The sequence below is a fragment of the Trachypithecus francoisi genome, unplaced genomic scaffold, assembly GCF_009764315.1.
Source record: "Trachypithecus francoisi isolate TF-2019V2 unplaced genomic scaffold, Tfra_2.0 Lachesis_group10, whole genome shotgun sequence".
NCBI classification, from domain to species: domain Eukaryota; kingdom Metazoa; phylum Chordata; class Mammalia; order Primates; family Cercopithecidae; genus Trachypithecus; species Trachypithecus francoisi.
This window is the reverse complement of record NW_022681455.1, coordinates 16,506,491-16,529,972: the sequence shown is the minus strand read 5'-3', so window position 1 is coordinate 16,529,972 and position 23,482 is coordinate 16,506,491. Positions and strand designations below refer to the sequence as shown.

Here is a 23,482-nt window from a genome sequence, read left to right as displayed (position 1 = left end):
TAAGCGTGGGTGATCACTGAAAATTCATGAGGAAATGTTTATTGAATTATAGCTATGATGGCAACCATGTACTGAGTGTGTGTTATAGTAGGTACTGTGCACATTAATTCTTCCCCATTTTACAGGCAGAGATTACAACTTTACACATTGTTGAAATGAAATTTTTGCCTCGTTAAACTGGGGCACATGTATAATTGTGAGTAAAATTTAAATTATATTATTATTATTATTATTATTATTTTGAGATGGAGTCTCGCTCTGTCGCCCAGGCTGGAGTGCAGTGGTGCGATCTCGGCTCACTGCAACTTCTGCCTCCCGGGTTCAAGCGATTCTCCTGCCTTAGCCTCCCTCATAGCTGGGACTACAGACACCTGCCACCACATCCGGCTCATTTTTTGTATTTTTAGTAGAGACAAGGTTTCACTGTGTTATCCAGGATGGTCTCAATCTCCTGACCTCATGATCCGCCCGCCTTAGCCTCCCTCATAGCTGGGACTATAGACGCCTGCCACCACGTCCAGCTCATTTTTTGTATTTTTAGTAGAGACAAGGTTTCACCGTGTTATCCAGGATGGTCTCAATCTCCTGACCTCACGATCCGCCCGCCTCAGCCTCCGAAAGTGCTGGGATTACAGGCGTGAGCCACCGCACCCAGCCAAAATTGTATTTTTAAAAATGGATATCAGGCGGTTTGGGGTAAAGCCAAGGTTTGAACCTGTGCTCTACCTTACACCGTAGCCTTCTGTAACTACAATTCTGTGTGTCCTTAGTAGTAATAGTAGTAGTAGTAATATTATTGATCTATTATCATCAGTTAGTAATAATAATATTAATATGTATCTTGATATTCTAAATAGGACAGTGTATGTGAATGCTTCATGCATTGTGTAGTGAGATCTATCACAGTGGTTGTAAGAAACATTCAATTGAGAGTCAAAGTGACAGGTTCTCATCCTCCTGACCCCAGTTCTAACTATGTTACCTTGGCCAATACTTTTCAGCTTCTTGCATCAGTCCCCGAAATAAGATAATGAAGAGGGCCCACTTCCTCTCGCTTTGAAACACGTTAGTCTGGACTGGGATGAGAACCACTAACTCCAGGCAGTGTGGAAAGCGCCTGTGTAACTGTTCCCAGCCCTCAACCAGAGTGGTGGATAAACAGAAACGTGGTACCCCCGGGTAGCTCACCTGGCATGCACTGTGCTTTAAAGCAAAAAAGTATTTGCTTATGTATTGAATCAGGAAAGGTCTTGACAGAAAGGCATTTCCAGCTTTTCTTAAAAACTCCAACTCAACCTCTGTCAGACAATTCATTTGGGACCAGCTTGGATCCAGATGGTTATTTTTCCATCTTGAGCCTTTCCAGGAATTCCGGCATGGGCAGGCCGCCAGACACTGGCTACACAGCCACTGCAGCGCGTTTTCCATGTGAGCCGGCTTCTAGGGATGGCCCAGCCCAGCTGTGGCCCCGCCCCTCCTCCTTCCTCATCCAGGCCGATCCTGCAGCACTCACAGACATGTGCCATGAGCCACTCAGGAGGACCCCAGCCACATGGCCAATGTCCTGATGTTTCCAGGGGTGGCAGAGCTCATGAACTGCACCCCCAGAACTCTTACCTGCTCACTAGGAATAGCAATGGCAGAAGCCAGGAATCTAAGAAATGATGAAGCCTGGCCCTCCATTATGTGGACAGGTAGTAGCAAATCACTCAGCCCCACTTAGGGATAAGGGAGACAGCAATTTAACCACGTGCCAAGAAGACAAGGTCAGCAGAATGGCAGCCAGTGCAGCTGTGTGTCTTGAGGAATTCTTTCCAGCCTCCCCTTCAAGGCACTTAATCGAAGAACAACTCCACACTGGACGCAGAGCTACCCAAGCCAGTGAGCACCCAAATGAGACTATTATTTTTGGTGGATTTAGATTTTGTAATCATTGCTTCAAGTATCGTTATATCCATTGCCAAAAAAATCTATACATGCATGGAGCCAAAAAACACTACTCTTCATGGTGCTGATAATGTAAGTAGTGGGGCCGCTTTTCTCCTGCCTTTCCTTGACCCACTGTAATCCCAGCTGGCAGTGGTAGTGGCAGATTTCCCCCCAACCCACCACCCCCAGGAAGGTCTTGCCTCAAAGAAAAGGAAAATGTGGTATGTGCTGCTGGCTGCCATAGACTCAGGGGAGCCTGTGCCAGGTTGCAGGCTTGAACTTGCTTCTTGTGGCACTAGAGGGAGAGAGCTTGTCTCAAAAGCATGTTAGTGCTCTCAGTTCCTCATATCCGACCTGTGCCAGAGGCTCCTTCTGCAGTCTCACCGCTCCTATAGCCTGGATCACAATTGGGTGGGTGGTCTTGAACTTGGCTGCTGGACCTGAGGTCCCCTGCTTGCTTGCCTGGCAAGTACAAACATCCTGACCTCTCTTCCTTGGTCACTGATCAGTCTCTTCCTTACTGAACGTCTCACCAGCTGCAGTCCTTGATTAGTGTCAACATGGTGCAGAAGTCCCCTAGACATCTTTTCCCCTACTTATTCCTGTGCATTCTGTCCCTTTTCTACATTAAAAACAAATAGGCGTATTCGCTATGAGGCTGCCATCGCCATAGCCAGGATGTGAGTGTCAGCCGCATCACAGTTGGGTAGACCGAGAAAGTGATTTCCAGTGCTCGTTCTACCTCTGACTATGTGGCCTTGGGAAAGCCTCAGTATCCTCATCTGGAAAATGGAGATAATAATACAAACCTCATGAATTTGTTGTGAAGAGTAAATGAGATATTTAAGTAAGGTTCTTGGCATGTATAATAATAAATGATCAATAAATGGAAGATAGTTGGATTAGTTTCTCAGGACTGCCATGATAAATTACCAAAACACATGGTGGCTTAAAACAACAGAAAAATATCCTGTCATACTCCTGGAGGCTTGAAGTCTAAAATTAACATGCTGGTGGGGCCATGCTGTCTTCAAAGGCTCTAGGGGAGAATCTTTCCTTGCTTCTCCCTGCTTCTAGTAAGCTTCGGATGATCCTTGACTTGGGACTGCGTCATTCCAGGTTCTCTGCCTCTGCCTCCACATGGCCTTCACCTCTGTACATCTCACATCTTTCTCTGTCTGTCTCTTATAAGGACGTTTGACTGAATTGAGGGCCCACCTGGATCATCTAGCATGATCTCATTTCCAAATCCATAATTACATCTGCAAAGACCCTTTTTCCAAATAAAGCCATTCCCAGGTTCTGAGTGGGCATAACTTTTAGGGATCTACCATTCAACCCACTGTCCTTGCTTATTCATGATAAAAATTAACATATATACATTTATCTATGTTTTATGTCCTTAGGCCCTTGTGTGCACTTCTTCTAGCTTGGATTAGGAGCTTTCATTTCTTGCTTTTTCTCTTCTCACTCACCACACTTCTGTGAAGAGCAAGATCCCATCTCCCAGGGGTGCAGAGCCAAGAAGGGAAACTCGAGCGCGTTGGGTGAGGCTCTCAGACAGCATCTTCTGCAAAGTTGTGCCAGGTCCCAGCTCGCCTCTCTGGTGGTTTCTGGCCTGGATGTCCCTAGACAGGGCTTTCAGTCCCCTTCAGGAACCTTCTCATTTTGGACCAAGAGGCCTGCCCCGTGAAACTCCATGCTAGATAGACATGGAAGAGAAGGTCAATAGTCAGTTTCCACTGAGGACACAGTAAGAAGAAACTGTGATAGTAGGCGGGGATGACAAGCCAGCCACCTTGATACAGAGTGGAATCACAGTCTCAGAATGTGCCTAATGGCAAAAAATGCAGAGTAAGTAGCTCAAACACCCAACCAGGCCAGGGACCCCTACCCCATATGCCTGAGTTTCTATCCTGACCCTTGGAGTGACCCAGAGATCCCTGACTCATGAGGCAGCCCAGTCCATTCTTAACAATTCTCATTGCTTCCTAATTCTGCAGCTTTTTCTGTCCTTCTTCGGGGCACTCATTCCCAGTTGTCTCAGCTGTTACTCACCTGCTTGCCTCCAGACCTCTTGTACCACTGATCCCTCCCCGCAGACATGCCCCATCCTTCCCACGTGCCTTTGCAGCAGGATTTCAACTGTGGCTTTACCTGTGCCATCTATGGTTGCAGTATTTATTCCTTTATTCTGAACATTATTTTCTTTCTCTTTTCTTAGACAGGGTTTTGCTTTGTCACCCAGACTGGGGTGCAGTGGAGCAATCATGGCTCACTGCAGCCTCAACCTCCTGGGCTCAAGCAATCCTCCTGCCTTAGCCTTCTGAGTAGCTAGGACCATAGATGCAAACCACCATGCCTAGCTAATTTATTTTTATTTTTTTTAGAGACAGGGTCTCAATATGTTGTCCAGGCTGGCCTCGAGCTCCTGGGCTCCCAAAGTGCTGGGATTACAGGTGTGAGCCACTGCACCCAGCCTGAACATTTTTAAATGAAGCTTATAATTACTACAACTTTTTAAGAACCCTACCAAACAGTTGTTCATATTGAGTGTATAGTCAAACAAAAACTTCCTGGGCTCTTTCATTGAAACCATTATTAAGCCAGATCTCTTCAACCCTGCTACTAGGCTAATTGAGAGGTTGCAGCCAAGGGCAGGCATTTACATTTATTCTCATTGATCTTAATTTTCCTGGTTCTGTACCATCACTTCCAGCTTCTTAAGATATATTTGAATCTTAATCACAACATTTGTCCCTTCCAGCCTTCTGTTACTTCCAAATATGATAACCAAAACACTTTATTAGTGTTGAATAGAACAGAGCTAAAAATAGTTCTGGCATACCATTTGCTTCATGCTGACATTGAACAATTGAGGTCCCCATCGTACATACTAGAAATGGAATGAGTGTTTGATGAATGAATGTGTGATCCACTTTGGGGGTATGCCTGTTCAGTCAACCATAAAGGCATCTAATTATAGCTATCATCCAACAACCCACCTTTCTCCATTCTGAATACTCCAAGCATGTCAGGTTTGGACCTGTTTTTAATGCTTGGCCAAAATGGAGTGCCTTCTGCCAGTGCGCCACACAGGCCTTCCAGTTTAGTGATGTAATAAAGCTGGAAGGAGATTGGTAAATCAGCACTTTGAGAATCCTTGCTGTGCCCAGGTCACCTCTGCCTTCACACCCAGGTATTCTGCCCTCTTCAGTGTTTGCATACATAGTTTTTCCAGTCCTGGTCCAAACTCATCAGCCTGCTCTTCCTCTTCTTTAAAGCTGAAACTGTGCCCTGTTTGTCCATAGACATGCAGGCCAAGCAGCCATGGGTTCATTCAAACTGAGAAACACAGGATTGGGGGTATAGGCAAAGCAACCCATTTTCTTGCCCTAGGTTTGAGATGTATTTTTAGGACTTTATATATCAAATTCTAAGAGCATCTTCCATTCCGAGCAGTTAGCTGCTATTTACTGGACTTGCAGTCAGTGAGCATATATTCTCCGCGTCCCTAGCACAGAAGCGTCTCATTTTCCTATCACTTCTCAAGCAGTCTGAATCCATGGTAATAGCAAAAAATTTCTTGAAACTAAATTATAGCAAAGATATAAGTGTGGAGCTTCCTTTGTTAAATTTCATTTTTCTTCCTGGGAATGATTGAGTTGTGTATAAAATTTATGGTAATAGACTTTTTAAAGTATATTTCTCTGCAGTTGTTTAAAGAACCAGAAGAAAAGTGGCATTTGTCATTTACAGCTGTATTGGGTTTAGACGACCCCAGAGGCACCAGTGGAGCATCACCTAAATATTAGCTGTTTATCTCTGAAGCCTCATCAACTCTGTGTTTACGTACAACACCTAGTTTGGTTTCCTGGTGCCTGCTCCATTAGGAAGAGGCTAGAGATATTTAATTTACTTAAGAGTTTAGCAGTAGAAAATTTAATCTGATAGATACTAGGATTTCTCAAACCTTACTGTGCATATGAATCATCTGGATATCTTGTTAAAATGCAGGTCTGGGTGGGGCCTGAGATTCTGCATTTCCAGCGAACTTGCAGAGGATGCTGATGTCACGGGTCAGAGGACCACACTTCGACTAGCAAGGCCTTATGCCACTGGGCTAAATTTAGAAATTATGATAGAGAGAGAGATAGCATAGCTCCAAAGTGGCTTAAGATGAATGTATTCAGAACAGTGATTATCAGGCAAACCATAGGTAGCAAACTCTAAATACATTTGTCTTGATTCATCTATTAACTCCCCCTCCAATTTCCCTTTTCCAATTGTAATGTTTAAACAGTGCGATCTGCATATGTGGCTCTCTGGTAGCTTGGCATTGATATAATTGTGCATGGGTCCATGTTTGGAAGAAATCTTTTTGTTGTGGCAGGTGCTTCCAGAGATAAACTCCTCGGGGGCCCCTGGGAGGGCGATTCAGGACACAGAGGCCAGTTGTCTGCAACTGGAGACTCTAAGAGCAGAAATCTCACTTTCCATTTTTCTTTTTTCTTCTTTTCTTTTTGCCTCTTCCTTATTTTTCAGATCTACTTTTCCACCTTCATAAGTTACTTCTCTGTTCTTTCGTCCCATAATAACCCAACAGACCAGGAATGTGGTGCCATCCTGGGGCGCCCTCTGGTGGTTCATCGAAAATACAGCAATTCTCGATCTCTACCCTAGGATTTCCCCTTAATCAGTACTTGAAAGCTTACGGGGGAGCCCAGAGAAGGGACACGTACCTCAGCGTTAAGACAGCCCTGTCTGCTCCGTGCGGCACTGCTAAATAGTCCTAAATATAGGAGGAGGATGGGCGGAAATTTTTAAGTTTGGCCCCCGGTCGCTGCAGCTTCTGTCTTAATCATTGTGTCCTTGATTTCTCATTGACAGTCTCTGGAAAAGATGCTGTTTATCAATGGATAACTTTTCAGAGGAATAAATTTGGATTTGTGTGTTAAGGCCGATATGTCTTAGCAATCATCTAGCAGAAGGCCAGCCCAGTGAGTCTTCAGGGCCTACTAAACCGATGTCTCTCAAATAAACAGTGTAATTAAACCTGAGCACTACTGAGAACCTAGTCAGCATTCTTTTTCAAATTTACGAAAGCTGGCTTCCCAAGGAAGTACCTTCAGAGGAGTTTTCTAGTTTTGTGTATTGTGCATTCAATTGTACAGGCAATGTTACATTTGCATTGCTAATAGACCCTTCCTGAATGTGTTTGACATTTTACTTGGCTTTGAAAGGACTTTTATGCCACTGCTTTTTCTTCCCTAGTGCTGCCTTGGGCTAATTAACCTATTCCCTTACTGGCTAGGCCTACTATATGCAAATGTTCTCATTTTGCATTCTGACATATCACTCTTGCATGAATATCCCTCACGAAACCCTGTGGGGTTTTATTGGATCAGTGCTACAGGAGGGTCAGCAGGGGGCGCATGGACCAGTTCTCTCTGAGTAGGTCTCACGCATGAGTTTTCCTTTCTGGTTGGTATGGAAATGTGGGAGCGTTTTGGCCTTCCCTTTCTTAAGAGTGATTCTTGAAATTTAAAGATAAAAGTTCATTATTAGTACTTATCAGACAGTCAAAAGGGGCAACCTTTTTGATGCTTTTGTAGTTTAATTTTATTCTGTCATTGTAATTGATTTGCAAGTATTGGGTGTAAATCATGTGCTGTGCTTTTTACAAGGGAAGGCTGTACAGAACACAGTTATTTGAGCCTTACAAAAACCCTAGGTTGGTGGGGCGCAGTGGCTCACGCCTGTAATCCCAACACTTTGGGAGGTTGAGGTTGGTGGATCATTTGAGTTCAGGAGTTCGAGACCAGCCTGGCCAACATGGTGAAACACCGTCTCTACTAAAAATACAAAAATCAGCCAGGCATGGTGGCAGGTGCCTATAATCCCAACTATTCAGGAGGCTGAGGCAGGAGAATCACTTGAACCCAGGAGGCGGAGGTTGCAGTGAGCTGAGATCACGCCACTGCACTCCAGGCTGGGTGACAGAGTGAGACTCCACTCCATCTCAAAAAAAAAAAAAAAAAAAATCTAGGTTGGGAGAGTAAATAAGTGACATTACTCCTTCAACATTTCATTTCTTCATCATAAGTGTTTTAGGTCTTTTTAACTTTATTTTTTATTTTTCATTTCCATCCCAGTCTTTAAGCTCCTCTCTTGTCATGTGAGAAATTCTATTCTCACTGAAATGTCCTTTGATACTGAGACACCAAATTTCTAAACCTCTACCTTCCTAGATATCTGGTCACAAGACATTAAGGATTGAGAACTTTCTGTTGTGTCATTTGTCATTTCACTGTGATGTTCCTTGATGATGTTGGAGCAAAACCAACAAGGGCCATTAAATCATTGCCCCTTCCAAGCTGGGCACAGTGGCTCATGCCTGTAATCCCAGCACTGGGAGGCTGAGGTGGGTGGATCACTTGAGGCCTGTTCAAGACCAGCCTGGCCAACATGGCAAAACCCCACCTCTACAAAAAGTATAAAAATTAGCCGGGTGTGGTGGCATGCACCTGTAGTCCCAGCTACTTGGGAGGCTAAGGTGGGAGGATCACTTGAGCCCAGGAGGCACAGGTTGCAGTGAGCCAAGATCACACCACTGCACTCCAGCCTGAGCAACAGAGCAAGACCTTATCAAAAAAAAAAAAAAAAAAGAAAAGAAAGACTGAAAGAAAAAGGAACAAAATCACTGCCCCCTCCAAAAAAAAAAGTTACAAATTAGGGGGGCAAAGGAGAGAAAGGGGGTTGTGTTTCAATAGGGATTTCGCTGTTGCTTCAGCATGGACAAGGATTGAATGCTGAAGGCTGCTCTTTATTGTGTTTGTTTTAAAATCAGATTATTGGCTAGACACAGTGGCTCACGCCTGGAATCCTAGCACTTTGGGAGGCCAAGGAAGGAGGATTTCTTGAGGCCAGGAGTTCAAGACTAGCCTGGTTAACATAGCAAAACCCCATCTCTCCAAAGAAATAAAGAAATAAAGAAAATCAGATCACTGAAAAGAGAGTCTGGATGTGAGATATCAAAACCCAAGGGTGTAGAATTCCCAAAGCCCAGTCCCACAGCTCTCAGGATCACAGCGCGTTGCGCTGTGCATACCTACAGCTGCTACCTGTAGAAGCCATCACATCTGCTGCTTGCTAGCCTGGTTCATGTCAGCTCCACGGATGTTCGGCCTCTTGTCTGTTGGGCGTTGGTTTGCCCACACAGCAGCGGTAACTCAGACTTCAGTGGTTAGTAAGAGACTGAGATACTTGTCCATAAGAACTGGCTTCAGGGTCACCGTTTGTATGTCCAGGTTTGAACACACTGATCTGATCTGTCTGAAAGAGGTGTTGTTTCTAGTGTTAATGGCGAGTTGTTCCTTTCCAAGGAGAAAGGGGACGGTGTGAAGGGGAACTTCAAAGTCAACTTGGAAGAGAGAGACGGACAAACCAAGCATGTAACCCATTAAGAAAGCTTTCAGTGCACTAGCCCTATTTTTGTATGGTATTTGGGTTTTTAAACCATAGTCAGATTCCGTTTTTAACAGTCTCACTCTGTTATCATATTAGTGACTGTACTGGGAATACTTTTGAAACTTGCGGAGAACAGGATTCTTTCTGGTGGTCCCTGCTGAGTTGGCATGTGTGTGTGTGTGTGTGTGTGTGTGTGTGTGTGTGTGAGAGGAAATCGTAGGTCCAGTATGGACCCAGAGTTAAGGGGAATCTTGGAGAGTAGTGGCTCTGGCAGATGAGGATTCAGAAATCAAGTGCAAGGACTGTTCTGGACTCTCACTGCTAACCTGCTTTTTCTCAATGCCTGGCTCTGAGGGCAGGGTCCAGCTGGTGTCATGCTCTCCAAAGGCTTCATTTTATTTTCCAGCCAGGTGAAGGAGAGATGAGAAATGGAACCAACATTTCTGAAAAGGAAATTTAAGAACTGCATCATCTACCCTCTGAAAAGAAAAGGAGAAAAAAAACAAAGGAGAGAGGATATTGAGAACATCTTAGGGGAGTTATTAACCCCATTAAAAAATGTATGTGTTAGAGTGTTCACTTGCCCGGTGTCTTCATAATCTTCCTTTGCAATGTGCAGCTGCCATGGCTAGTGTTTTTTTTGTTTTGGTTTGGTTTGGTTTGGTTTTGGTTTGGTTTTGGAGACAGAGTCTCGCTCTTTTTGCCCAGGCTGGAGTACAGTGGTGCAATCTCCGCTCACTGCAACCTCTGCCTCCTGGGTTCAAGCGATTCTCCTGCCTCAGCCTCTCAAGTAGCTGGGACTACAGGCATGTGCCAGCTACTATTACACCTGGCTAAAATTTTTTTGTATTTTTAGTAGAGACGGGGTTTCACCATGTTTGCCAGGATGGTCTCAATCTCCTGACCTCGTGATCTGCCTGCCTCGGCCTCCCAAAGTGCTGGGTAGTGTTTTATCTGCTTCAGTGCTTGGGGTAGGATTGGGTTTGGGGAGTTCACATTGACCTAGTCTTAATCTTGCCAAAGATGTTCTTTCCCCGCTGCTCATATTCTGATGTCTTTTCCCTCCTTCCCTGTCTCCTCCCTTTCCTTTTCCCTGTGTCACTGCCCCCTTCCCTTTCCCAGCATCCAGAGCTGCTGCTGGCGGATTGTACCCACGGGGAGATGATTCCTCATGAAGGGCCTGGATCCCCTACAGAAATCAAATGTGACTTTCCGTTTATCAGACTAAAATCAGAGCCAGCCAGACAGTGAAACAGTCACCGTGGAGGGGGGACGGCGAAAAATGAAATCCAACCAAGAGCGGAGCAACGAATGCCTGCCTCCCAAGAAGCGCGAGATCCCCGCCACCAGCCGGGCCTCCGAGGAGAAGGCCCCTGCCCTGCCCAGTGACAACCACCGGGTGGAGGGCACAGCATGGCTCCCGGGCAACCCTGGTGGCCGGGGCCACGGGGGCGGGAGGCATGGGCCGGCAGGGACCTCGGTGGAGCTTGGTTTACAACAGGGAATAGGTTTACACAAAGCATTGTCCACAGGGCTGGACTACTCCCCGCCCAGCGCTCCCAGGTCTGTCCCCGTGGCCACCACGCTGCCCGCCGCGTACGCCACACCGCAGCCAGGGACCCCGGTGTCCCCCGTGCAGTACGCTCACCTGCCGCACACCTTCCAGTTCATTGGATCCTCCCAATACAGTGGGACCTATGCCAGCTTCATCCCGTCACAGCTGATCCCCCCAGCCGCCAACCCCGTCACTAGTGCGGTGGCCTCGGCCGCCGGGGCCACCACTCCATCCCAGCGCTCCCAGCTGGAGGCCTATTCCACTCTGCTGGCCAACATGGGCAGTCTGAGCCAGACGCCGGGACACAAGGCTGAGCAGCAGCAGCAGCAGCAGCAGCAGCAGCAGCAGCAGCAGCACCACCACCTCAGCAGGGCTCCAGGGCTCATCACCCCGGGGTCCCCCCCACCCGCCCAGCAGAACCAGTACGTCCACATTTCCAGTTCTCCGCAGAGCACCGGCCGCACCGCCTCTCCTCCGGCCATCCCCGTCCACCTCCACCCCCATCAGACGATGATCCCACACACGCTCACCCTGGGGCCCCCCTCCCAGGTCGTCATGCAATACGCCGACTCCGGCAGCCACTTTGTCCCTCGGGAGGCCACCAAGAAAGCTGAGAGCAGCCGGCTGCAGCAGGCCATCCAGGCCAAGGAGGTCCTGAACGGTGAGATGGAGAAGAGCCGGCGGTACGGGGCCCCGTCCTCGGCCGATCTGGGCTTGGGCAAGGCAGGTGGCAAGTCGGTTCCTCACCCGTACGAGTCCAGGCACGTGGTGGTTCACCCGAGCCCCTCAGACTACAGCAGTCGTGATCCTTCAGGGGTCCGGGCCTCTGTGATGGTCCTGCCCAACAGCAACACGCCCGCGTCCGACCTGGAGGTGCAACAGGCCACTCATCGCGAGGCCTCCCCCTCCACCCTCAACGACAAAAGCGGCCTGCATTTAGGGAAGCCTGGTCACCGGTCCTATGCGCTCTCACCCCACACGGTCATTCAGACCACACACAGTGCTTCAGAGCCACTCCCGGTGGGACTGCCAGCCACGGCCTTCTACGCAGGGACTCAACCCCCTGTCATCGGCTACCTGAGCGGCCAGCAGCAAGCAATCACCTATGCCGGCAGCCTGCCCCAGCACCTGGTGATACCTGGCACACAGCCCCTGCTCATCCCGGTCGGCAGCACTGACATGGAAGCGTCAGGGGCAGCCCCGGCCATAGTCACGTCATCCCCCCAGTTTGCTGCAGTGCCTCACACATTCGTCACCACCGCCCTTCCCAAGAGTGAGAACTTCAACCCCGAGGCCCTGGTCACCCAGTCCGCCTACCCAGCCATGGTGCAGGCCCAGATCCACCTGCCCGTGGTGCAGTCCGTGGCCTCCCCGGCGGCGGCTCCTCCTACTCTGCCTCCCTACTTCATGAAAGGCTCCATCATCCAGTTGGCCAATGGGGAGCTAAAGAAGGTGGAAGACTTAAAAACAGAAGATTTCATCCAGAGCGCAGAGATAAGCAACGACCTGAAGATCGACTCTAGCACCGTGGAGAGGATCGAAGACAGCCATAGCCCGGGTGTGGCCGTGATACAGTTCGCCGTCGGGGAGCACCGAGCCCAGGTAATGTTGGCGCGGGTGGCACAGGGACGGGACACCACACCGCGACGCCGTCGTCATCTCCTGGCAAGATGAATTGCTTCTATGAGGCAGGATTAAGGGTTCTCAGGTACACCTAGACCTTAGATGTGGCCTTTCCCAACTGCATTCTCTAGAAAAAATAAGCCCACTTTCCCGTGACCTCTGCTGTGTGTAATGAATTGATCTCCATGCATGGAAAGTGGGGCTAGTTATGGAGTCATTGAGACAATTCAGAAACTCACCACTCTAGTTGTTTCTTGAATTCTGTGGTTAGGATGAGGAACCCTGATTAGGAAAGGCTGCTGGACTTCAGGTCCTTCCAGCGGTCATTCTGTACTTTGTCCTACCAGGAAAAGACAGAGGATGCTGCTGGAGTGAGTGGATTAGGTGCTGAAGCAATCACATCCCATTGCAACATCCATGTTTTAAAATGGATGCTGGGTGCAGTGGTATATGCCTTTGGTCCCAGCTACTCCAGAGGCTGAGGCAGGAGGATCACTTGAGCCCAGGAGTTCGAGGCTGTAGTGAGCTTTGGCTGAACCTGTGACTATCACTGCACTCAAGCCTGGGCAACATAGCAAGACCCCGTCTCTAACATATATATAATGTCTTACTATTATTTAGGTGTGATAAGGCTGACAGATAGATCAGGAGACAACTCTCTTTGATGAGATAATTTGTTACACTCTCTGATCCCGAGAGGAAGGGGCACTCTACACCAAGAAGTGTAGAGCACCATAAAGTGGGGGGCACCTGGGGAAGCACCAGGTGCCTCAGGAGGCGGAGAGAGTGAGGGGAAATATGACAAACAACAGCCTTTATTGTGGTTTCATGGGAGGCAGGATAAACAGGTTTAGGATTGGCTAGAGTGGATAATTCCAGCGTGCTCTGGGGCATAGGGGCTGTCCCTAGTTGTCTGGCGGCTGGTGCTGGGGTGATCGATACAGGTGGAAGGTCCAGGCACAGTGGGTCACACCTGTAATCCCAGCACTTTGGGAGGCTGAGGTGGGTGGATCACCAGAGGTCAGGAGTTCGAGACCAGCCTGGCCAACATGGTAAAACCCCGTCTCTACTAAAAATACAAAAACTAGCTGGGTGTGGTGGTGTGTGCCTGTAGTCCCAGCTACTCCAGAGGCTGAGGCAGGAGAATTGCTTGAACCCAGGAGGCGGAGATTGCGGTGAGCCGAGATCAGGCCACTGCACTCCAGCTTGGACACAGAGCAAGACTCCGTCTCAGACAAAAAAAAAAAAAAGTTAGCCCCAAGTGTGATGGACCCATATAGGAGTCTGTTGGGGAGTGGGCTCTGGACTGGTTAGTTTGCATATGAAAGTCAGGCTCCTAGGAATTAGCTCTGGACTGGTTGGTTTGCATGTGAAAGTCGGGCTTCTAGGAATTAGCTAATCCTGGGAGAGACTATACCTCTGGGATCCGCAAGACCCTAAAATATCAAAGCATCAGAAAGTAAAAGCATGGTTAATACAATCTGAGAAGTCAGGGCTGTCCCAGGTGACCTGCTGGGCTTGGGGTAAAGTCATCTGTAGCCAAGATGAGTCCCTTGAAGTATGGTTAACTCTCTTAATTTCCACAGGCTCCTTCAATCCACCCTTTTCCAGGTTCTTAGATCGATTACATGCATTTATTCCACAGCCCGTTTCTTTCACTGCCCAAGTTGCTGGGAGTCCAGCAGGTTCAGCCTGCAGCTGAGAGCTTTCCTGGCTATCGAGCTCACTTTCTACAAGTGTTTCCATCTAGGATTTGAAAACACTCAAATGGGACAGAGCCTCCTTCCAGCTTGAGTTGAAAATAGTCATGAAATAGCTGCTATTTGGGACATTCAGATAAAATAAAACAAGAGAAAAAAAAAGATAAACTAATTAATGGTTTGAATTATTTTGGGCTTCTTTTTCTCATTTTTGAGACAGTGTTTCTCTGTCTCCTAGGCAGGAATGCAGCGGCGCAATCATAGCTCCCTGTGGCCTTGACCTCCCAGACGCCAGCAATCCTCCCACCCCAACCTCCCTAGTAGCTGGGACCACAGGTGCATACCTCCATGGCCAGCTAATTTAAAAAGTAAAAAACATTTTAGTGGAGATTGGGTCTTGCTGTGTTGCCCAGGCTGGTCTCAAACTCCTGGGCTCAACCAATCCTTCCACCTCGGCCTCCCAAAGCCCTGAGATGACAGACACGAGTCCCCATGTCTGGCTTTTTTGAGCATTTTTTAAAAGTCCAGGTGAGCAAAGGACCAAATCAGTTTTCCAGAACTGCTCGTGAATGACAGGATGTGGGGACTTGCACAAAGTCAGGGCCCTGCACTGGCGAGAGCTTTTAGCCCTGAATAGTCTTCTTTGTATTATGAGAAATCACTGTAGGTTTACAGTCTTTGAAAGGGCCCAAGAAAGATTTCCCCGAAGATTTGATTAAAAAAAAAAAAATCAGGATTTTTAAATAAATGACATAATAACAGAGCTCACCAGCCCTCTGTAGTGGGTGCTCACTTCCTGCATGAATTAGGGGTGGGTACTAGGAGAAAGAAAATGCACTGCCTTGAGCAAAGTTGACTCTTCACAGACCCCAGGTGAAACACGGAAAATAAACATGAGCGAAGAGTCATTGCTTTTCAGGGTACGTAGAATCCTTAAAACATTTTTGTGAACAGAGGCAAGTGTGAAAAGAGGTTTTGTTTAGAAATGCAACGGTTCCTTGCCGGCCAGCATCTCCTTCAGCTTGAGGCGGACACTTCAGCTGTGGGCCACACTTCGCAGGCCTGGCAGCCTCCGCAGAACCCAGGCTCTTCTATTTTTTTATTTTATTTTTTTTTAATTTTTATTTAATATTTCTATTTTTATTTTTATTTGTTTATTTTTTGTTTTTTGGAGACAGAGTCTTACTCTGTCACCCAGGCTGGAGTGCAATGGGGTGATCTTGGCTCACTGCAACCTCTGCCTCTTGGGTTCAAGTGATTCTTTTACCTCAGCCTCCCGAGTAACTGGGATTACAGGCGCACACCACCACCCCCTGCTAATTTTTGTATTTTTAGTAGAGACAGGGTTTCACCATGTTGGTCAGGCTAGTCTCGAACTCCTGACCTCAGATGATCCACCCGCCTCGGCATCCTACAGTGCTGGGATTACAAGCACGAGCCACCGCGCCCAGCCCCTTACAGCCCTCTTCTGTTCCTGGGGGGGATGAATCTAGGTGTGTTTTTCCCTACTCCAAACTTTGCAAAATTATTGATTCAATGAAAGAGAAATTGGCTTCTCTGTGAAGTCAGAGCCCTGTTCTCATGGTTTTTCCCATAGTGAGATCACTAAGTCTCTCTACTGACAGCCAGGGTGCAGACGAGCAGGTAGAAGTGTTGTCAGGGCCTGTTCGCAGGTCTGTGGGGTCGGGCCCCCGCGTGGCTGTGCTGCACGCCGGGAAGGGCTTCTGCAAAGAAAGGCAAGTGTGCTGAGACCTGCTGAAAAGGCAGCTAGGGCATCACAGTGTAGAAACAAAAGTGCAAGGCCCTGACGCAACCAATGATTTGTCACTTTACCGAGGAGCCTATCAGAAATCGGCTGACATCATCACAGCTAAAATACTCCACCAGCTGTGTTTGCCACAAGTGACAGGTTCCGAGTCAGCGGAGATTCAGACAGAGAGCATGAGAGGGGGAGATGGGAGGGAGAGAGATAATTCATATCTGGACTTAATTGAGGTTCCAAAGGCTACATCCTTCTCTCCCTCTGCAGTGCCTTCCTGAGGGGTTTTCTCCTCTAGCCTGAAGAATCTTCCTGGTCTTCTCAACTGGTTAGGCATCGCTGACACTGCACCCACAGAGAAATTCAGAAATGTGCAAATTGTTGAGCTTAATAAGCAAAATCACAAATTTGATTGGGGAAGTTGTGGAAGAGATGGTTTTCTCCAAAACAGATGGCATTGTGACTCTAGGCAGAAATCCTGCATGAACAGACTCTTGAGGATGCCTGACCTCATAAGACCCCCCCCTCAACATCACACCCCCAGGGAAAGTCGTGTGATACGGTATGGTGGTGACAGACCCAGGGGTGTGGCTTTGGGTCTCTGGCAGGACAAGTTACTTCACCTTTCTGAGCTGCAGCTCTCTCCTCTCTAAACCAGGCAAATGAGTTTTGTTTGTGTGTGTGTGTGGGTTTTTGTGTTCATTTGTTTGCTTGTTTTGAGACAGGGTCTTGCCCTGTCACCCAGGCTGAAGTGCAGTGGTGGGCTCATTGGCTCACTGCAGCCTCAACCTCACAGGCTCAATTGATCCTCCCACCTCAACCTCCCCAGTAGCTGGGACTATGGGTGTGTGCCACTATACCCAGCTAATTTTCTGTATTTTTTGTAGAGACAGGGTTTCACTATCTTGCCCATGCTGGTCTGGAACTCGGGCTCAAGCAATCCACCCACCTCGGTCTCCCAAAGTGCTGGGATTACAGACGTGAGCCATGGCGCCCGGCCACACAGGATTCTTCATAGGAGATAATCTCTCGAGACTGCTCAGTTTTTTAATGCTTCACTTTTATACTTTCCAGAACAGCACAGATCTTGTAAAAATTGATTAGCATCAGTTAACCAAAAACCAAGAAGGGTATTAAGATGAACATGTTCATGAACCTCATGCTAAGCGGCATACAGACCTCGTGGGAACTAAAGCCATCTCGTATAAAACTGAGGGGTGTTTTAGTTTGGGCATTATTTTTAAGGGGCTGAATTCCTCATTAAGACTGTGGAAAGATGCCCCCAGCGTTGTCCCAGCTGATGCTCCAGACAAGGCAATGTAGGAGAAAAATGCTTTTCCGTGTTTGTCACTATCCCTGTGGCATTGCCCTGCCTGGTGCAGCATTTCTCGCTCGGGCAAAGCGGCTATGCATCCCCCAGGCCCCCACCTAGATGCTGTAGGAGGAAAGGGGAATGCCAGGTATTGTCCATTGTTACTGTGTGCACCAAAGGAAGCCTCCTTCCTCTTCAGTGAAAGGTGATAGCACGTTCCCTACCCTGGAAGAGAATTGCTACTTTGGCGTGCCTTGATTCTGGTTGAGAGTCCCAAAGGATGACAGAATCACTTCCCTTGAGCCTCACTGCCAAATATAATCCACTTAATATCCTCCAGGTTTGAGGCCATAAGTCTGTGGCGCATCCCAGATGGGACCCCCCAAGCAATAGCATCAACGTGGGAGCCAATGCGACTCAAAAGAAGGATGGGGCTTCGCACCTCCTCCTCATGTAGGAAGTAGGTTAGCTGCTTGGCAAATGCAGGAACTGGCCCTGAAGAGAGCTGAGTCTGAATGTATCCCTCACCCGTCAGTAGCACTGGGACCTTGTGCAATGTTAGTTTTCCCTTCCCTGCTTCAACTTACATGGCTCTGGCCCTGAGAAAGTGATTTACAGCTGAAAAATAAATCAAAGACCTCATGTTCTAAAAAGCATTTCTGGAAGGAGAGGCAGCTGATGAAAGTCTAGAAAGAGGCTGAGCTTTTCCAATGAGCACAATAAGCCATTTTTACCCTGCCTGTAATCCTCGGGGTGGAGTCCCGCGAGTGGCCGAGGAGAGCACCCTTCTCACTGTTCCTGTTTGTAAGGCTAAGTGATGTCATGCCAGCCTGCGTAAGCATATCAGTCTTATTTCTGAGCATGAACTGGACGTGAGGGATGCATTGGTGCTCCAGCCCTCCAGATAGGTAAGACAACCAATGCAGAAACAAGGGCTCCCAGGCTCCTCTTCTGTAAGAGACTGTTAGCGACGTGTCCGCCGGGACAGCCCTGCCCAGGATGGCCCCAGTCAGGGAGCCTTTGGCTTCCATCTGGCGGCGTTCTATATTATCCCATCCTTCTGTTTCACCCTTCCTAGGTTCAGCTTCTCTGAAGAGTACACAGCATTTGCTCAGTGGAGTTGTAAAATGTATTGGTAAAGTGCTCTGGGCTGACACGTTCCTTTGCTTCTTTCCTAAATGCCAGGCTCTGTGTGTTATTAGGGCCGTCTGTCGCTTCCAGCACCTCCTGAGGTGACTGCTTCCCTGACTTGGTGGCTGCTTAATATTCAGTGCCATTTCCTCCTCCCGACTGTCCTGGCGTGGGTGTGAGTGTGCCTGTGTGTGCTTGTACAGCAGTTGTTATCATGATGTACTTACTGGGTGTCTACCGATGGCTTGCCTTTCATTCTACTATCTTTCAGTTTGACTGCTGTGAGCTGTGAGTCATCGATGGTAGCATTATGCATTGAATGGATTAGCTGGTACCTAAAAATAGCCAAGGCCCTCATGCAGGCGGCACATAAGCTTTTAGAGTCAGTCCCTTTGCAGCCAAGGCAGACCCACTTGCCAACATTGAACATGCCGAGCTTGGTGGTGATGAATCCTAACGTATCAAAAAATAGATAGCTGGTGACTGCCCTGTGTGCAGAGTGCAGCCCTGGATTTGTGCCGCAGTTGTTGGTAATACACACTTCCTATCTGTTCTGATGCTGGAAAGGCTCCAACAGAGAAACTATGTCAAATCGCATTTTTGTTTGTGGGTCTTTGTACCTCTCCAAAAAAAAAAAAAAAAAAGAGAAAAATGCTCTGCTTTAAACTTTATGTGCTACACGTGCTCCCAACTGGGTCATCTTACATGTTTTGATTCTCTCCAACCATTGTTGTTTATAGCATTTTTTAAAAAAATTAAAGACTATTGTTTAAAGCAGTTTTAGGTGTACAGCAAGTAGAGAGAGGTCCCACACACATAACAGTTTTCCCTGTTAAAATCTTGCGTTGGTGTGATAGATTGGTTACAATTGATGAGCCAGTACCGATACCTTATTTTTAACTAAAGTCCATAGTTATACTACAGTTCACTCTGTTGTACATGCTGTTTTTGATGAATTTCTGATGTCATGTATCCAGCATTACAGTATTATACAGAACAGCTGTACCACCCTAAAAATCCCTTATGCATCAACCATTTGTCCCCCACACCCCACCTTAAACCCCTGGAACCCACTGATCGTTTTACTCTCTCCATAGTTTTGCCTGTTCCAGAATGCCATGCAGTTGGAATCATCCAGTATGTCGCCTTTTCACATTGGCGTCTCTCACTTAGCGATATGCATTTCGGGTTCTTCCATGTCTTCTTGTTGCTCTGATAGCTCATTTCTTTTTAGCACTGAATATTATGTTGTTCTTCAAGGCACATCTTTTTTTTTTTGAGATAGGGTCTTGCTCTATTGCCCAGGCTGGAGTGCAGTGACACCACAGTAGCTCACTGCAGCCTTGACCTCCTAGGCCCAAGCAATCCTCCCACCTCAGCCTCCCTAGTGACTGGGACCACAGGCACACACCACCACACCCAGCTAATTTTTGTATTTTTCTGTAGACGTGGGGTCTTGCCATGTTGCCCAGGCTGGTCTTGAACTCCTGAGCTCATGTGATCCTCCCACCTCAGGCCCGCAAAGTGCTGGGATTACAGGGATGAGCCACTCTGCCCTGCCTAAGGCACACATTTTAAGGCCCCAGAAAAGGAAGGCAAGTGAGCTAGAACCTGTGTGCCTAAGGGCTTCCGTATCACAGCTGCTGTGGTCACTCGCTGGACTGTGTCCTTCCTGGCCAGCCCTGAGCCTCCCCACAGGGCCTTCCCACAAAGGAACTCTGTGAGCTACGCTACCACGTGTGAGAAAATCCCAGCTTTTAATTTGGGATTTGTATTAGGAGGCGTCCCGGTGCTAGGGTGTGGGTTTACTGAACAACCCTGAAACACTTCCACCAAGGACTGAGTCAGGCTTTGCGTGAACATGATTCAGTGTTTTAAATAGAACACTCACAGAGATTTTACACGCAGCCAAAGAGTTTTGACTGTTTTTATTAATGATGTTTAAACATTGCAGTAAACGGGTCTCTCGCTTATCCCCTTCATCCTTGAGACAGGGTTTTCTGATTTTTTTCATGCTGAGAATGTAACCATGCAGACTAGCCTTCCAGGAGAGCAGACTGGCCTTTACAGGTAAAACAAGACTGAGAATTTCACTTGCAGACAAAAGAATACCCAATTTAATAATTTCACCAAAAACAAGACATACTCACTGAAATCGAGCTTATGAGAGATTTCATTGCTCCCAGCAACAAGCGAAATTTGTGTATCTGGGATAGTGTCACGACAAAATGTTTTGTGAAACAGATGCCCTTCGCAATTTGTGAAAACAGGGACTCTTGTGAAGGAAAAGGGAGACATATTTAAACAACAGACGCTTTGTTTTCCTTCTATCTTGTTTTTGGTGATATGTACATATGTGTGTATATAGACATAGCACCAATCTAAGATTGAAATATACAATCAAACAGCATAAATATGCGTGTATGTGCATAGTGTTTAGATACAGTAGTTATCGACTAAGTGATAAAAGGAATTTTATTGAATTTTCATACAGAGGAGCTAAAATTTTTCTTAAAAGGCAGTCACTAGTCAGATTAGGAAGGTGACACTGAATAAATAAGTATGAGCCCAGAAGTGAGTCTGTGTTGTCTCCCTGTCTTGGTTCCTCCATCCCAAATGGGAGTTGGAGGTAATGGTTTTAGAGGAGTCGGTTGAGGGGGCTGGAGGGAAGAAGTAGGCAGATCTCTTATAACCGCAATGATGAGCAAATGGGCTTGCCGGCAGCAGCAGGAAGAGGAAGGGAAAGAGTGAAGGATGGTGGGAGGCGGTCTACCCCCAAAAGCAAGAGGTGCTGGCGACAGTGCATCCAGAGATGAAAGACAGAGGGGCCTCAAGCTGACAAAAGTATAAAGGCCATCCCTGAGTACGGTGGCTCACATCTGTAATCCCAGCACGTTGGGAGGCCGAGGTGCGTGGATCACCTGAGGTCAAGAGTTCAAGACCAGCCTGATCAACATGATGAAACCCTGTCTCTATTAAATACAAAAAATCAGCCTGGTGTGGTGGCAGGCGCCTGTAATCCCAGCTACTTGGGAGGCTGAGGCAGGAGAATCACTTGAACCTGGGAGGTAGAGGTTGTCGTGAGCCAAGATTGCACTATTGCACTCTAGCCTTGGCAACAGAGTGAGACTCCATCTAAAAACAAGAGAAAGAAAGAAAAGTTATAAAGGCTGTCCTACATACTGCTTAGTGTGTTTGAAACAGGATATATTTATTGGATGAAAAAAATGGGCTCTACTGAGCTGTCTGGCATTATGTAACATGCTTTGGTTATCTGTGGTACTGCTCCCATGAGTTTATTTTCATTGAGATTTCATCAGAAACCATTCTGGAAAATGTGTGGAACCCCAGCAAGATCATAAAATGACTTAATGATTACTAACACAGCTGCAGGAACGAGAGTGGAGAGAAAATAACTGAAATATGATTCAATAAAATCATGACGACCTCAGCATCTGACAAGGTGAGGTGGCTATGGCTCCGCTGAGAAAGCTGCCTGTTAGCGGGTAAGCCACAACCTGGAGAAAGCACTGTCCTTCTCCCTGGGGGAGGCCATAGCCCACTTTAGTTCTGGCTGGTAAAAAAAAAAAAAAAAAAAGAAAAAGGGAAAAAAAAAGACAGGCAGTCTCTCTATTGCCCCCTGTTGTCCAGTTGTACCATTGCAATGTTTTTCTATACAGAAGGCAAACAGAACTATTCTTTCAGATTTTTTTTTTTTTTTTTTTTTTTTTTTTAGGATGGAGTCTTGCACTGTCGCCCGGGCTGGGGTGCAATCACGTGATCTCGGCTCACTGCAGCCTCTGCCTCCCGGGTTCAAGCAATTCTCCTGCCTCAGCCTCCTGAGTAGCTGAGATTTACAGGCACCCGCTACCACACCTGGCTAATTTTTTTGTACTTTTAGTAGAGATAGGGTTTTACCATGTTGGCCAGGCTGATCTCGAACTCCTGACCTCATGATCAGCCTGTCTCACCCAAGTAAATAAAAAGGAATGCATAAGAAGATAAACAGCCCCTTTTGGCTCCAGGGACTGGTTTCATGGAAGAAGATTTTTTCACAGGATGGGAAGAGGGACGGGGATGATTTTGGGATGAAACTGTTCCACCTCAGATCATCAGGCATTAGTTAGATTCTCTTAGGAGCACGCAACCTGGATTCCTTGCATCCTCAGTTTACAATAGGATTCATGCTCCTATGAGAATCTAATGCTTGCGACTGATCTGACAGGAGGTGGAGCTCAGTGGGGAATGGTCGCTCACCTCCAGCTGTGCAGCCCCAGTACCTAACAGACCATGGACTCCTACCGATCCATTGCCTGGGGGTTGGAGATCCCTGGTATAAAGAGGAGAAGGGGCCAGGCTAGGTGGCTCATGCTTGTAATCTCAGCACTTTGGGAGGCCAAGGCAAGAGGGAACTTGAGGCCAGGAGTTTTGAAACTGGCCTGGCCAACATAGCAAGACTCCTTCTCTACATAATAATCATCATTATCATCATCAACAGAACATTAGCTGGACATGGTGGTGCATGCATGTGGTCCCAACTACTCAGGCAGCTGAGGCAGGAGGATCTCTTGAGCCCAAGAGGTCAAGGCTGCAGTGAGTCATGATCATGCTACTGCACTCCAGCCTGGGCAACAGAACAAGACCCTATCTCAAAATAAAAAAAGAAAAGAGAAACTATGGAAACTAGAGTGTTGTTATTTTAAATAGAGCTGTCAGGGGAGTTGTCTCTGAGAAGGAGGGTGGGTGGCAACAGTACATGAGGCAAAAAAGATTCCAAATGCATGGAGAGAGTAGCAGGTGCCCAGATGGAAGGCGCAAGTGGGGTTAAAGGACCAGCAAGGAGACCACTGTTGCTGTGGTGTAGGGAGTACGGTGCACATGCAGACCACATCAAGCTTGCCTATGGTGACTGAGCGAGTGAGACGCAGCGTGGCCAGGACAGAGGTGGTGGAGGTAGTGAAAAATAGTCTCATTCTAGGTGTATTTGGAAAAGGAACCCATAC

The 23,482-nt window shown here is 47.4% G+C and overlaps 1 protein-coding gene across 7 annotated transcripts in view; it reads left to right on the top strand.

Annotated features, from left to right (window-relative positions):
• Positions 1-23,482, top strand: part of ATXN1 (ataxin 1) — a 465,758-nt gene that overhangs the window by 425,669 nt on the left and 16,607 nt on the right. For 6 of the 7 annotated variants that reach the window (XM_033216313.1, XM_033216310.1, XM_033216309.1 and 3 more), the window contains one exon: positions 10,522-12,556. In XM_033216313.1, the coding sequence (XP_033072204.1) occupies positions 10,682-12,556 (1,875 nt within the window). In that variant the 5' untranslated portion in view covers positions 10,522-10,681. Of the gene's footprint in view, positions 1-9,805; positions 9,960-10,521; positions 12,557-23,482 lie in introns of all 7 variants that reach the window. The other variant, XM_033216307.1, reaches the window with a different exon arrangement.